At 36.7% G+C, this 14,981-nt stretch overlaps 1 protein-coding gene across 5 annotated transcripts in view; it reads left to right on the forward strand.

The window, feature by feature from the left end:
- Positions 1-14,981, forward strand: part of ZMYND11 (zinc finger MYND-type containing 11) — a 103,644-nt gene that overhangs the window by 41,930 nt on the left and 46,733 nt on the right. For all 5 annotated transcript variants that reach the window (XM_053952046.1, XM_053952072.1, XM_053952061.1 and 2 more), the window contains exon 2: positions 1,965-2,099. In XM_053952046.1, coding sequence (XP_053808021.1) covers positions 1,984-2,099 — 116 coding nt within the window. In that variant the 5' untranslated portion in view covers positions 1,965-1,983. The remainder of the gene's footprint in view (positions 1-1,964; positions 2,100-14,981) is intronic.

The raw sequence follows: 14,981 nt of genomic DNA on the forward strand, positions 1-14,981 counted from the left end.
GCTGTGCAAGAGACCCCGTGTCCAGCTTGCTGGCTGCCCTGTCGTCTGACAGCTTTTGTACAGAGGGTTTGTGCAGAACTGGAATAAGAAGAATGATCTTTCAGTCATGCCTGTGCTAGGAAAGAAGTTTTGTGCTAAAACAATAGGTCTGTAAAGATTGCCACATTTTGTGTTAAGATCTAACTTCTTTTGCGCTTTACTCTATTTATCTTAAAACTTTTTTTTTTAACTTGCAATGTTCTGTGAAATTAATGCAGAGGAGCTTACAGGGATGAAATGTCTTTTCCTGCTGTTCCCAATGGAGACTTTCTTTCTCTGAATCATTGTCAGGTGATGCTATCTACTGCTGTCACTCTTAGCTGAATGTCTGTCACATTCCTTCTTATCCTTCCTTCAAAACTGTGTTCTTGGCCTTTTTTTTCTGGGACATCCCTCTAGTTGCCCTTCCTTTAAACCCCAGAGGGAGGAGATTTCTAAAGCTGAAATGTGGGATCGATGTGTGACCACATCACATCATCTCAAGTGCTGCTCTGTTCTGCCCTTCCCTGATATCTCCTGCAGCCAGGAAGGCCTCACAGACCTGGGCGTGTACATACCACTTCACAACATCTTTTTTATTTTCCTTATTTTTTTTTCTTTAAATAGGCTACATAGCATTAAGTATAATGCTTTTAAATAATTTCTTATCCTTAATAATGGAGTGAATGTTGCCGTTCATTTCATAGCACCTGTAAAGTGTCGCCGAGCTTATATCAGATCTAAAACTTGAGAGCCCTCTTTGATAAGTACCTGTAGGTCCCATAGACTTGAAAATTACATTGCTGCAACTGATGGAATACTCAAATCTGTTTCCTTTTTCTGAATTTGAGAGCAGGGACACTTTTAGTACTTAAATTCCCATCTTTAACATTGCACAGATGGTGAAATGTTTTTGCATTTTTTATATTATTTTGGGTTACTGAAGTTAATATTCTGCTAGCTACAAATATCTGTGTGCATACCACAGGGTTCATTCCGAGGACAGAGCTCTAAAATAAATTATAGACCTTGGTAGCACTCATAAATCAGTCATTTTTTCATTGAGAAAGTGGTGGCAGTGGAAGAAAGTTATTTAGTGATCAAAATGCATCGTTAAGCTTTTAAAAAGGGATTCGGTGCCTGTAGTGGAGCTGTAGGCGATTTATGGCTTATCTGTACTCATTGCCTCCAGCTTTTGGAAAATTTGTAAACAAAGCCAGATGCTCATTATGTTCCTGTTCAGGGTTGGTTAGATGGGCAAATGCCATCAGAAGCACTTTGGCCCTGTTGGGTTTTAGCATGTTACAGAAAATGGAACTGCTCCAAAATATTTTTTTAAAGACTTATCATCCATGAAAATATACTTCGGTTTTCTCCTCATAGAATGGACTTTTTAAAAATAGCTGTAAATGATAAGAACATGAAGGGAATACTCCAAGGACTGTGTTTTATGTTAAACTGTGGGTCCAGCTTTTTCTCTGTGTCAGAATTCATGCTTATGCTGTATGATGTAGTCAAGTACCACACGCCCTTTTTAAGGGCTTCAGGCAATGCAGGAGTCTGTGGCAGCTTCAGGCTGGGGTCGTTTTGCATTTTTACCAAATATAAGGAGCTGAGATATGACCTAAATTTGCTATTGATTTCATATATTTTACTGCTTGCTTTTGGTCTTCTGTTTCAATTGCATGATGTGAAAGGGGTTCTTGTAAACTACTTTTCTTTCACTTTGTACTACTCTTTAAGCACTTGAAAACATATTGTTACATACAAATTGCATGGCTATGCAACAATGCATTTTTCCTTGTAATCATATTTCATGTAGCTTGTTTTATAATTCTTGGTTAACTTTTTGGTGGTTTTTTTTTTTTGGTTTTGTTTTTTTTTTTTTTTTTTTTTGTTTTTTTTTTTTTTTGTTTTGTTTTTTTTTTTTAATTTCTTGGCTGCAGCTGACCAGGTGAACAGGTCATGGCACGCCTAACGAAGAGACGACAGGCAGACACAAAGGCTATCCAGCATCTTTGGGCAGCTATAGAAATAATCCGGAACCAGAAGCAAATTGCTAACATTGACCGCATTACAAAGTAAGTGTCCTGCTCCAAACAAAGTCTTGGTGAGGGGGAAGGTTGATGCTATTAAAAGCCCTTGGGGACAGAGATAGTAAGCATAGTGAGACTGTGAAACAGTTACACGTAATTCTATGTTACTAATTAATTAATTATATATAAAAAAACCAAATTTACTAAACTGAGCACCCAAAGATCCAAAAGTGAGGTTTAATTCCTTGAATTGAGATCTTACCCTGTATTTGTTTTGCATAACCATCTTTAGGAAATATGTAACATTTCTAGTACTTTAATTGAATTTAGCATTTTGGAGTTGATAGCTTGGTCAAAATACAAGAAATAGATATAACAGTTAAGGAGAAAAGGGCAATAAAATCTGTAAATAATCTGTTTCTTTAGGAAAATCTGAGAGGTTAGTGTAGGACTTTCCCAGAAGGTAGAGAGAAATATGAAGTGTTAGGTCGCTCAAATAAATAAGAAGCCATATTTGCCAAGATGTGTATAAGATGCTCTTAAAGAAGACACGAGATGATTACGACCTTTGATCCATACTGTCAAAATATTCATCAAGGTGTATTAGGTGCTGGATGCACAAAAAAATATATATTCTTTGTTCTGTGGAGCTTGCACTGTGTAGAAAGGTCTACAATATAACTTGTAGCAGCCACTGTAATAAAAACTGAGGTTTTTGTGCCCCTCTCTGCTTTGTGTGCATTTCCAGGCTGACATGTACATCACATTTGTCAAAGTAATCAATATGAATAATTTAAAAGAACTAAAGTAACCAGTTGGCAACTCTTCAGTTGTCAGAACCAATGTGAGCTGATAATGAAGGCAGAGACCACTAATGAGGAGAGTTACAAACAGTGCAGGTGACTAACAAAGTGAAAGTCATTATAACATGGCCCATGACAAGGGTCCACTGACAGAGTTTGGAAGTTCTGGGGTGGAAGTGACAGGCAAAACTGGCTTCCTAAGTGGAAGAAGTGTAACAGTTCAGGTTCTCCAAACATAATGAACAGTGAAGTGCAGAAGGAAAGATGATGTCCCAAATGAATTAATGTGTACCTGGCCTCAACAAGAAGCAAAATGGACCATCAAACTGAAGAGCACCTCTCCAGAGATGGGGAATTCCAAGAGGATTTGGAAGGAGATTGTATTTTTGGGAATTTCACTTTTGAGGTCACAGTGGAGTTCTAGAATACATTAAAGCATATATATATTTTCATGATGTCTCCACGGAGACAAGTGGGTAAGCTAATGCTATACAATTTCCATTTTAACATTTCAAATTACTCTAGGCTACATATTAGCTGAGTTTGTTAGCTGTTTATGCTCTTTCTAGATGTAATAAAGGGAGACAGGCATGTCTAGCTGGGAATTCATCCCACTCTTATGAGAGATGCCTAGTTTAAGATAGTGGGAATAACATTTAGCTGGGTAAAGTTAGGTCAGACAAATTACAAACAAGGTTGAGAAAACAAATACTCAGATGCTAGAAAAAGAAGTACTGCTCTTGGTAACTGATGGGTAGTTTGATTTTTTTTTAAAGTCTAGGTCCAGATTGTATGAGTAATTTCCATTCAGAAAAAAAAAATAAGTGACTAAACAGAAATGCAAGAAGTACTTTGAGAAAGATGAACAAGGTGTTAGCAGTGAAGAGTAATCTAAAAAGTGCTCGGGCATTGTAAATTCTCCCCATGCACATCAGTGACAAGAGTGATGAACACTGATCTAGTTTCAATTATGTGACATTTCTAAGGAGATAACTTTTGACAAGGAAATGATAGAGACCTTTTGAATTGCAGTATGGTACCAGTGGTTGATGAAGAAACACAGATGACATAGTAAATGAGTATGCATAATACATAATATTCAAAATAAAGTTACAAAATTACCATGTCATCAGAATATCTCTTCTGATGAAAACTGAGCAGCTAATATATTCTTCCAGGCTCAAAATCATTTGGCCAGGTCAACTGCAATTCTTTAAAAGATCAATCAGTGTCTGGGCATATAGGCTAACATACAAATACTAAGAATTTTTAAACACAGTGGTCAAAATTGAAAATTATGAGCACATGTACATAGTTGGAGCTATAAGGAAGGTTTTAATATTTGTACTAGTAGCATTTTTTAGAAGTGTTAATACCTCTTGGGATTGACAGAAAGTAATAATAACAGTGACATTATGGAAGCATGTCATATTCCTGAGTAAGAATACATAAAAACAGCAAGAGAATATTTTTTTTGTAAATCCATGTTTAAGGTAAGTAACAGTCTTCCTATGTGTCATATAGTGGATGACAAATGGCTGCTTTCAGATAATTTCACATATTAAAAAGATGATTCATTATTTGGTTTTTGAATGGATTTTCTTTTCTCCTGATTTAGGCATTCATTTGCTGCTAGAGACAAGTTGTCCTGTGTATTTTGTGACCTGTTAGTCTAAACACTTTATAGCAAATTGCTATGAAGAACTGTTGCTTTCTTCATTGGATGGTTTGTTACTTCGAGCAAATTGATTTGTTGGCTTTTCTCCTAATGTACATTCAGCATGGTTGTCTCCCTCTTCTTTATATATTCTTGTTTATTTAATTTAATTCTTACTTTTCTCTTAGTCTTCTGGTGCTGAGTAGAAGACAATGTACATCTCAAGGAACATTTACTTTTAATGACCTGGGAGGAAATGTTCATAATATAAAAAGAGGATTCATTGTTTGTAGATTATGAACTGTTCCAACTCAATATGCAAAACAGACAAATTTATATAATACATGCAAGTATGCAAATTGTTACCTGTACACTTTAAGTATAATTGAAAGAAGATTACTTGTGTAAAGGAAGACTTCCAGAAGGTATTGTCAATGGAGAGTAGACAAGAAAAATCTACAGAACTAGGCACACATTATCTGTAGAGAACATAAGAGTAGGAGGATAGTGTAGGAGGAGCCTAGAGCACTAGAATGTACTTCTGATATTATCAGGAAAAACCTATAAGGAAAGAGGCCCTTTAATTAAAAGTAGATGAGATCAAGTATGCTTTGCTTTTTAAATTGATGAGGGGGAAAGGCAAGAACAGAAAAATGCGTGATTAGAAGTGATTGAAAACTGTCTTACATCAAGGGAAGAGTCACTTGGAAAATTTGAATATGCAAGTTAGAGCCTTTAAGAAATTAATTAGTAAGCTTTTTGAACTTCTGGCAATTTTTTTAGAAAAGTCATTGCATACAGAGAAGTAATAAGAAGCATAAGAAAGGTGTCTGTTTTGTAAAGAATTTAAAACGCAGTTATGAAAATGGCAAGAATATAAGAGAGTTAATTGGAGTGTTATATAAATACTTAAGGCATTGGTAGGGAAGAGACCACACTGCACAGACTTGATGTCTCAGAAAAAAAACCTCAACAAATCATCATATGAAAGGGATTCTGCAGTTTTACTGACTTCCTATGAGGGTACATTATAGTTGGAAATGCACTTTGCATGGGTTGGAGAGAAGCATTCTTCAGTAACTTGCAAACTGACTGAAGGACTGAAAACCAATACTAACAAGGAGCAAGAGCGATGTGACTTTAAAAGAATTACTACTTTGAATGCAAGCTACCTTTGGAAGAGAACTTTAAAATATATGTTTAAGTTCCTAGCTTTGTACATAAGCTTCAGTATATTCAGTGCATTTTTATTTAATGATAGAGCTCTCTTGAAGGCAGTGGTAGCATTTCTGTAAAGGTACAGAAAACAAATATTCTCACCTGGCTTATATTGTCACAAGATATCTCAAGTCCATGAATTGCAATAGTTTACAATTTGACTACAAGAACTAGCTAATATTTCTAAATCACCACATTTCTTAATAACAAAATTGCATTTCTAAGAGGTATTTATCAAGAAATACGACTTCTTTTTCTGTCTAGACTTGATATTGGGTTAATTTGACCCTAGTGTATCAATTATTTAGATGAATATTATTGGTATTAGTTATGCTGTAGGCACTAGTGAAGAAATGGCTTTCCATATCCTGTGAATTCTCTGTCAAAAGTGCAGCCTGACAAATTGTTCATCCCTAAATTGTGTTAAAAATTATAACTATGCTTTGACTTCCTGTTTTTTCCTCATTATCTTCCATCTGTTCTGGTTTTGGGGTAACCTCAAGAATTGATTCTATGGAATAAAATGCCTTAAATACACTGGGAAAAAGGCATGCATATTTAGATTAGTAGGATAAATTATTGACATTCAGTTGCATAGCAGATTGGTAAGTATTTCTGTACAGACATGTTTTTAAAGTTCTCTTTTTGACTATTCCAATCTTCCAGTTCCTTTTATATTGTTTTCTCCATAATTCCCTTACAGATAATTGGACTCCTAAGATTTAATTAACTATTAATTAAATATATACCACTTTTCTCACAAAATATTTGGTTTCCTCAGTAGCAATTATATGAACATTTCATAATCTTTACGATTAGTTCATTAGCTATTACGTTAATGTTATTAACATACCCAGTTGGCAAATCTGGTGTTCTATTGGCAGCTTTCAAGATTTTTTTTTTATTGTAAACAGATAATTATTCTGGTTTCTAAACTATTCCATGAAGACTAATGTATAGAACCAAAACATAATTCTTTTCTTCTGCACATCCTTCTTCATGATTTTTTTTTTCCTCTTTCCCTTTGTGGCATTTCATGATTAATTAAGTTGATTAGCTTTTCTTTCTGTCTCTTATATAGGCTGTGTCTATTCCATCTCCATGTACTATGACAGGGAATGCTCTGGCACTCTCTGGAGCAGTTATGCTGGGGCTACATCTTGTTGCCTTTGGCTCACAGAGTGTTTCTTTGGCCCTGGCATATTCTTTGTTTGTTTTATATGTGTGTGTGGTTCCTCAGTTCAAAGTGCCAAAAATAACACAGCCCACAGCAATGCTTGGGCATTTCAATTCTTGAAACCTGAAGATAGAGACACGATAGTTCCATGTGCAGGCATCTGAGGACGCACAGCGTGCTGCAGCAGGGCTGGTGCCCTTGGCAGAAGGAGCTAGTGTTGCCATGGTTCACTTTTGGGTTCTCTGTCACGAGCAAACCAACCCCTGGGCCATGCTTTGCTTTTTCCTTGGGGGAAGAACTTGTCTTTCTCCAGAATGGAGCCTGAGAATAAGTTAGTTTGGGAATGAAGCCAGGAGTGCCTGTAGGACACAGGGTAGAGGTATCACAGCTTTGGGGGGGATAGAGCTGATGGATAGACCACTAGCTAGAATATGCTATAATTGGACACTTTATATTATTTTCAAATAAATACTGAAACCATCCATTTAATCAATCAGAAAGCTGTAAAGCTGTTTTAACCCATTGGTGATACAAGAAAATACTGTTTTTTCATTAACAGATACAAAGACTTTCATCTTCTTCTGTAATTGGCTTTCAGATAGGGTGGTCCAGTACTAGGTCCCTAAATTATCATAGCTGTTTTTCCCATATTTGTTCTGTGGACTCATTCTTGCTATATTGTAATTCAATATAGGTGCAGCCAAGTCAGAGCGTCAAACAGGAATGAGCAGATCCCAAGCCAGTGTCGAGTAGACTCTGTTAGCTCTGTGCAGACTGACATTAATCAGCATTGATGGGATAGCATGCCAGAAAGGAATTGCCCACTATGAAAGATTACTGTAAAATAATGAGATTTTTCTGGTCCCATAGTTGAGATGGAGTTGGTAACAGTTGTAGATTGACTGTGTGACCCTCTCAGTTTGACATTTGGACCTAGGAGGGGGATTTCCTCTCCAAATATCAGTCTTTGGAATTTTTCTAGTCAATGTCTGAGAAGAGTTGAAGTTCATATATCTTGTTTTGTTGCCTTAGTTCTTTTGCTCTTCTTTTTCTAGGCTGTCTACTTAAACATAAAACAATTTATGGAAGCAGTGATTAAAGTATAGTTGAGAATGAGCAATTTGTTCTCAGGTACAGAATAAACACAACTGAGTATAAATAAGAAAATTAGCAATTTGAATGGATAGGGAATAATCACACAAGTATGTAAATAAGAATATGTGATGAAATGGCAAGAAAAAAAATTGGAAGAAAAAGATTCTTACAGAATTTCTTATTTGAAGCTTAGATACTTACTAGAAAAAATCTTTTACTATTCATAGTACTCTTGATGAAAATTTAAGTCTTCCTAGTACAAGCTCAGAAGTGGGATTTTTTTGCTTTGTTGGTTTCTTAACCTTTGTCAAGCCATTCCCCTAAAATATCTGTCTTTTTGTTGCTGGAAAGCAGGCTTATCTGAAAGCAACTGTTTGAAGTAGAACATTCCCCTGTTAGGCAAGAGAATGCAGTGATCACTCCTGTTCACTTTTTACCAGAGTTACTGGCTCCTTTTCCATATCTGTACATCATTTTCATGTGTGCTTTAAATGTGGCTATTTGAAGCAAACAGTGTAATTGAAGCCGTGGCCAGTACACTGAAGATTTTTTATTGTGCTATGCAGTGTAATAGGAATTCCTAGTAATGCAAGGGGTAAGCACAAGTGTGGAGTCCAAGGTCCAACAATAAAAAGCATGATACCTCCTCAGCAATCCATGTAGTTGCTTCCAGAGGCTGCTTGTCTATGCAGTGTTCACCTGTGAGAAAACTGACTTCAGTTTGTATTGGATTGGCAGAATTATAGGTAATATGCATTACAGAATACATCACTGGGTGGTGACAGGGTAGAAAACTCTTAGTTTTCAATACCTCCTCATGTGTTTTCTGTTACAGGTAAAGACAAGGCACTTTTTTTCTGTCTGACTCCACTATGTCAATCTTCTATGTAATTTCTTTTGCTTTCCTTCTCTGTTTCTTATGATAAACTTCAGCTACTTCTTTAAGCTCCAAACCAGTGTGTGGTTTTTCTGTTTTCAGAAAACTGTTTTTATGTTAAATCAAGAGAATGAACTGAGGAAAGTTTTTTGATTGAGTTTGGAGTTTTAAGTCTTGTAAATCCCTAGTCAGAGATCATACTGCAGAAAACAAAAGTCTTCTCTGTTTTTCAGTAATTTTTGGAGTGACTTAGTTAAAAATCATTGTATTAATAAAACAAAACCAGTCTAAAAATGATCATTTGATTCCCTAATAACAGATTTTTTAGTACAAGTACTACTTTGGTCATATATAGAAATTGTATTATGGGTGCATAACTAGCAGTTACAAGCATAGCAATACATTGCAGAGAAATATGCTGGACACCAAAATGCTTGACTTGTTTGACACATTATTTTTTTTATACTGATGGCTTTGCAGTGAGGTTAAATGATGGATTCAGGTTAAATTTGTTTTAGATTTTCAAAAGCTCAGTTATATTCTATAAAGTAACAAAAAGAACAGTGAGAGATGAATATGTGCAGAAAAGTACAGGGGTGCTCACCTGCTATTGCATCATAACTGATACACAGTTTTGCTTGTCCATTTGTACTGAGACTGACCAATGAGGTAATACTCACCAAGCTAATAATGATTTTGAATATCTAGGTTAAAAAAAGAAGTTGAAATAAAAATGAGAAACTAAGCTAAACACTTTTTGTAAAAAATCTTAAGAAGGAATGAAAGATTGTGATATAATTGCACAAGGGGTGTTCACAATGGCATATGTTCATTGAATTTCACCCGTGTTCTGTGTAGATAGATACATTCACCATACAATTTTTACCTATCTGTTTATAGGGTGTTTAGTCTTAATTTTGTTTAAGATTCTGGATTCTGGATTTTTTGGTTTGGATATTATTTAGTTTTAATATTGCTCAAATTAATGGTCCATTTTAAGTGCTGCCTTTAGACATAATTGACTAAAGAGAGTGGAAACAGGGATTGCAGGAAAAAATGTAAACTTTTCTTGTAAAAAGGCTATCAAGATCCTATCTGCATTTGTTCTGAGTAGTGGTGGAATTAAAATTGCTAAATTAGTAGATTTGGTTGAAGTATTACCATAAGTTTATAATGTATATTAGTAATTACTCTTTTTCCCATTGAGCTCCTTTACTGATAGTTTATTTCTTCAATTTGTGTAACAATTCTATTTAATCATGTTAATTAAACTGGTTAAAGGAATACATAAAAAGAAGTCCACGTGTATTAAACAGTGTTATTTGTAACTTCTTAGGGGTGATATTTCCTTCAACTTGGTACTGACACATTGTCCCCTGTTGCTTCCTGAATTGCTGGGTCTGCTTTCCAGTGCTGGCTGTCAAAGACTAGTTCAGTGCCTGGTGTGGAAAAGTCTTCACCAGGGACTGACAGATTGCTCCAGCCTTGCTGCCTTTTTTTCCTGCTTTATGCAGAATACAGAGGAGGGAAAGGATGCTGCAGCTGGCTGTGCAGCCATTATACCTGTAAGAGTTTAGCATAAATGGCTATTTTGTTGAGGACTAAAGCTTGAGGTAGAGTTTTTTGTGTATTTGCTTTGATCAGAAATATTACTGTAGGCACATCTTGTTCCTACAGTTCATTCTGCAAAAAAATAAATAGTTGCTCAGATGTTCTGATGAATTTTGCTTGATCAATTTTCCTTATCTGGTAATTCTTCTCTTAGGAATGCTCTTACATGGTTTTGCTAGAGTGGCATTTTTCTTTTCCTGTCTCAGAGGTCAATGTACTTCATTGATTCAGTAGGTGAAGTCATCTCTGGGCTGAGCATGACTATGGTAAATAAAGTGATTCACACAAACAGCACAAACACATCGTTATTAACCACAGCCATACTCCTTGTTTGATGTTTGTTAATAAGTGCATGCTCATTTAAACTGTCTTTATTGAGTGTTACTATAAAAGCTGTAATATTCAATGTTTAATACAATATATGCAAAGTATGAGCTCCAGTAGGAATACTGAGAAGGAAAGAGATGGAATAGATTTGAAAATCACTGTCCCTTTTTCATGTACTTCATACTTCTATTAATATTCATCTTGAAATTGTATAAGTTTACACAGGAAATTACAGAAAAGGCTAACTTTATTTCTAATTATTAAAAGCAAACCAATTTTTATGTCACAACAATTATGGGTTTTGCTCAAATTATAACATTTTTGTAATATTTGGAAGTGGAACTTCTAGCTTATGTTTGCTTTCTTTGCTGTAAATAGATGTGACTTTCTATTAGAACTAAGAGATAAAAATGAGTGAGACATGGCCATTTAACAGCTTGTTATCTGACCTGAAGTGCTCATCAAGGCTTTCTCTGTAATCAGTGGAGAGAGAATGCTCTCCAAAGCACTACTCATACCATCTATTTTAGGCTGTGGTTTCATATTTCCATTCATATAAACAATATCATCACCAAGAGCAGCAGCCCTGCCCTGATGGCTTTTCCAGCAGTTGTGCTGTTCCCTAGATGGTAATAAGGTGAACATTTGTGTGACAGAGTGATGATTCTGAAACTCAGCTACACTGAAAGTAATCTAACAAAAAAAAAAAAAAAAAAAAAAAAAAAAAAAAAAAAAAGAAAAAGCACACACAAAAAACCTACCCCAAAAACAGAAAGAGAAAGGTTTTGACCCAGATAAGAATGGAAATCAAATGAGATAGAAAGCTCTAAAAAGCAGAATCATTAAAGCATTCAAATCTTCTTTTTTTTTTAACATATTTTGAATTGAGATGGTGGATATGAGCTGCCTAAGTATTTAATTTGCAAGGTATTAGCTAGGATGTTACACTCTGAGTCATGTAATACTTTTGTCTCTTTAGTACATCCAAAGAAAGGAGCTGGGTGGAACAGTGGTCCTGCAGCTACACGAGCATTTGTCCCTGTGCATGCAGTGTCCCTGAATGATGAGTGCTTGTTGCCAGTCATGCTCAGTGCACACATGTGTGCATTAACAGCAGTGCCACATATGAGCTTTTAGGTTGGAAAAATGGGAGTAGAGCCCTTTTTTAGATAAGTTCCTCCATAAAAAAAGTGGTGGCAAGATTTTTCTGGATACAGGTGAATGGCTTGGTAGCTAAATTACTTGCTTTTTGTGGTCATGCTGGTGGGTTACACAATCTAAAGTGTATAGAGGAGTTCTGTGAGTGGGAGTTTAAATTACTGAATCAGGGAATTACCCGGCTTAACATTACTGTGCTTTTTACAGAAATGACCCAGGTGATTACCATTATAGGTGCATGCATGGTGCCTGGAATATCTAAAGCATGCACAAACAAGGTCACTCCTTAGCTTCCTTTTAGCAACAGCAGCACAAACATCAGGCAGATCTGAATTTAGCTGAACTGCTGGATTTCACTGTTGCACTATCAAGTTTATGCTTTTTTTTTTTTTGGTGTTATAAAAACATCACACAAAATTAGTTTCCACATTCATGCAAATTCTGACTTTCTAGACTTCAAAGGAGAGATGAAACAAATTTTAAAAACATTTCCTGCTTGGATAGTATATGTGTCTTCAAAATGAATTTTGCAGATACTGATGTCAGAGGGAAATGTAAATGCATGATTTCTCTGTAATTCTTGGAATTTTGGACTGCATAAAATGTAGATCATGTAAGAATTTTATTGCAGAGGCAGCAGCGCTGTCAGTGCCTGCGTGGTCTGTGCATGTGCTGTTGGTATGTGGAGTGCAGTGGAAATCAAATACAGCCTGTTTGTGTACCTGTACTTTGTGGAGTACAAATACACAGTTAGAACATTGTGCCTTGATTGTTTTTATCTTACTGAATATAATCCGTAATTGAAACTTCAGAAAGTGTAAACACATCAAAAAGGGTCCTAGAAAACAAAAGCAAGCTGCTACGTCCCCACTGTAGCCAGTTCCACTTCCTCTGTGTGTCTGTGCTGTCTTCAGCTCTCAGTTTCTGGCAAGCAGGGAATATCTGTGTCAAATACCCATAACGTTTAGCCTGTGTTTTATGGGAGTTGATTGGTACCAGGGTGCTACATGGTGGAAGCAGAGAACCTGAGCTTCAGAGCTGAGACCTTGAGATACAGCTGTGAGCACAGATCTTCACCTGGCTTTCCACAAAGAGAGCTGATGGATTCCTGAGATCTGAGCCTGTGTATTTCAAGTTCTTAGGTCATGGAGCTTTATTTCTTAAAAAAAAAATTAATCACAGCCATCTCTTCAACTTTTTATTTCAGTATGACCAGCTGGCCTATTCTTTGCAAATTATTTTTAAAAAACTCTCAAAAGAAATGTGTGGGCCTTCTATAAAATAGCTGTCATGCCCTGAAACTGAAGCAAAAGGCATCATTTCTCACTAGAGGTAGGAAGACAATATAAAACTCAGAACAGATTTTTGGCTGCTTTCCTTCTATTTTATGTATTATTCCTTAAGGTCTGTCCCTGAATCTCGGACATTTTTATGTACCTGTAGGTAACATTTAAAATTAATGGCAGACTTTCAGTTGAGTTTAATGGGATCTGCTGTATTTTCTCAGATGTCAATTTTATCAGACCTCAGTTTATCAGACCTCAAATTTATCAGTTCTCAACTCATCCCTGGATGAGTTGCTCAGCAGACAGTCTGCTGGCAGCAGTAGGCTGCTACTTCCCTTTGCACTGGGGAGGGTGGAAGCATCCAGCATAGAGAGAGATAATTGATCAGACCAAGATTACAGAGTTTGCCATGAAAATGAACATCTACCTACCCTTTCCACACTGTTGTATTTTTGCAGCTATTTGAGATATGTATTTTATTTCAGTCTTGTACAGATACCCTTGCTGTAACATTTTTTCAGTTAATTTCTTTTGATTGAGTTCAGGTGGCTGAAAATGCAATTCCTTATGAGTTCAGAAAAACTGAGATAGTTTTAAAATACCTGTGTCTCCTTCCTTCCTTCCTTCCTTCCTTCCTTCCTTCCTTCCTTCCTTCCTTCCTGCCTGCCTGCCTGCCTGCCTGCCTGCCTGCCTGCCTGCCTCCCTTCCTCTACAGCAGTGCCCATGTAAACCATTTTCTGCCTCTCAGTAGACCACAGATGCCTTCAAGAGGACTCTTTGGGAGCAAAGTTAGATATTTTTCCATGCTCTGTTTTGAAGCCACACAGATTTGACTCTTTGAGAGAGGGTTTACCTTCGTGCTGTGTCTTGCAGAGCACCAGCCAGGAGCTGTGAGCTGTGTGACAGCTGTAGGTGAAAAGTTCACCATCTGATCCCCTGCAAGTGCTGGCTACTTCTGTGTCTATTTTGCTCCCATGGTGATCACAGCTTTAGAGTCTGCTTCCTCCACACCCCTAGGATCAAACCAGACTTCCTTCTTTAGTTTTAAGGTGTGTTATGAAGCACAGATTTCGGTTTTTATAGAAAGATATTATGAACACTGGCTAATTTGAGAAAAGTATTTTGAAGTTTTAGGAGTGAATTGGTGATATGCTGACAGACTTTGGTGCTTCTGGAATGTCCTATAATGGCAGGTGATTTAGAGGTGGATCAGGTACTCCTGTGGTCCAGTTTGTGTAGCAAAGGGAGGTGGCAAGATCCAGTTGTCAATTGTTAGGGCAAGAGATAGAGGAGATTTTGTTGTTGTGAAGACAAGGGTCTGTACCAGGTTTCCCTGCATATCTTTCCTCCCCAGCATTCAGTGTGCCTCAGGTGGGGTGTGCAGCAGGTGCCTGTGTGGCCCCTCTGAGAACTGCTGGAGGCCCCCCTCCACATGTGCTGACCCTTTGGGCTCTCCCTGTGGTGCCTGAGAGGTGGTCAAGACTTTAGGATGGGTAACACTAATAATATAATAATATAAACAGAAGCATATGATGATATTTTATTCTTATTTATACCTGACTACTGTTCATCTGCAGTCCTGAAGAGGTTTGAACTTGCTATTTCACATTTCTCTGATTGGTATTTTGTAACCTCCTCTAAAGTTTTTCTTTTGCCATCAGACAGATGCACACATCTATTAGGTATATGCACATGTGCATCTACTCGATTCTGTTGGT

Source organism: Vidua chalybeata, chromosome 1, assembly GCF_026979565.1.
Source record: "Vidua chalybeata isolate OUT-0048 chromosome 1, bVidCha1 merged haplotype, whole genome shotgun sequence".
NCBI lineage: Eukaryota > Metazoa > Chordata > Aves > Passeriformes > Viduidae > Vidua > Vidua chalybeata.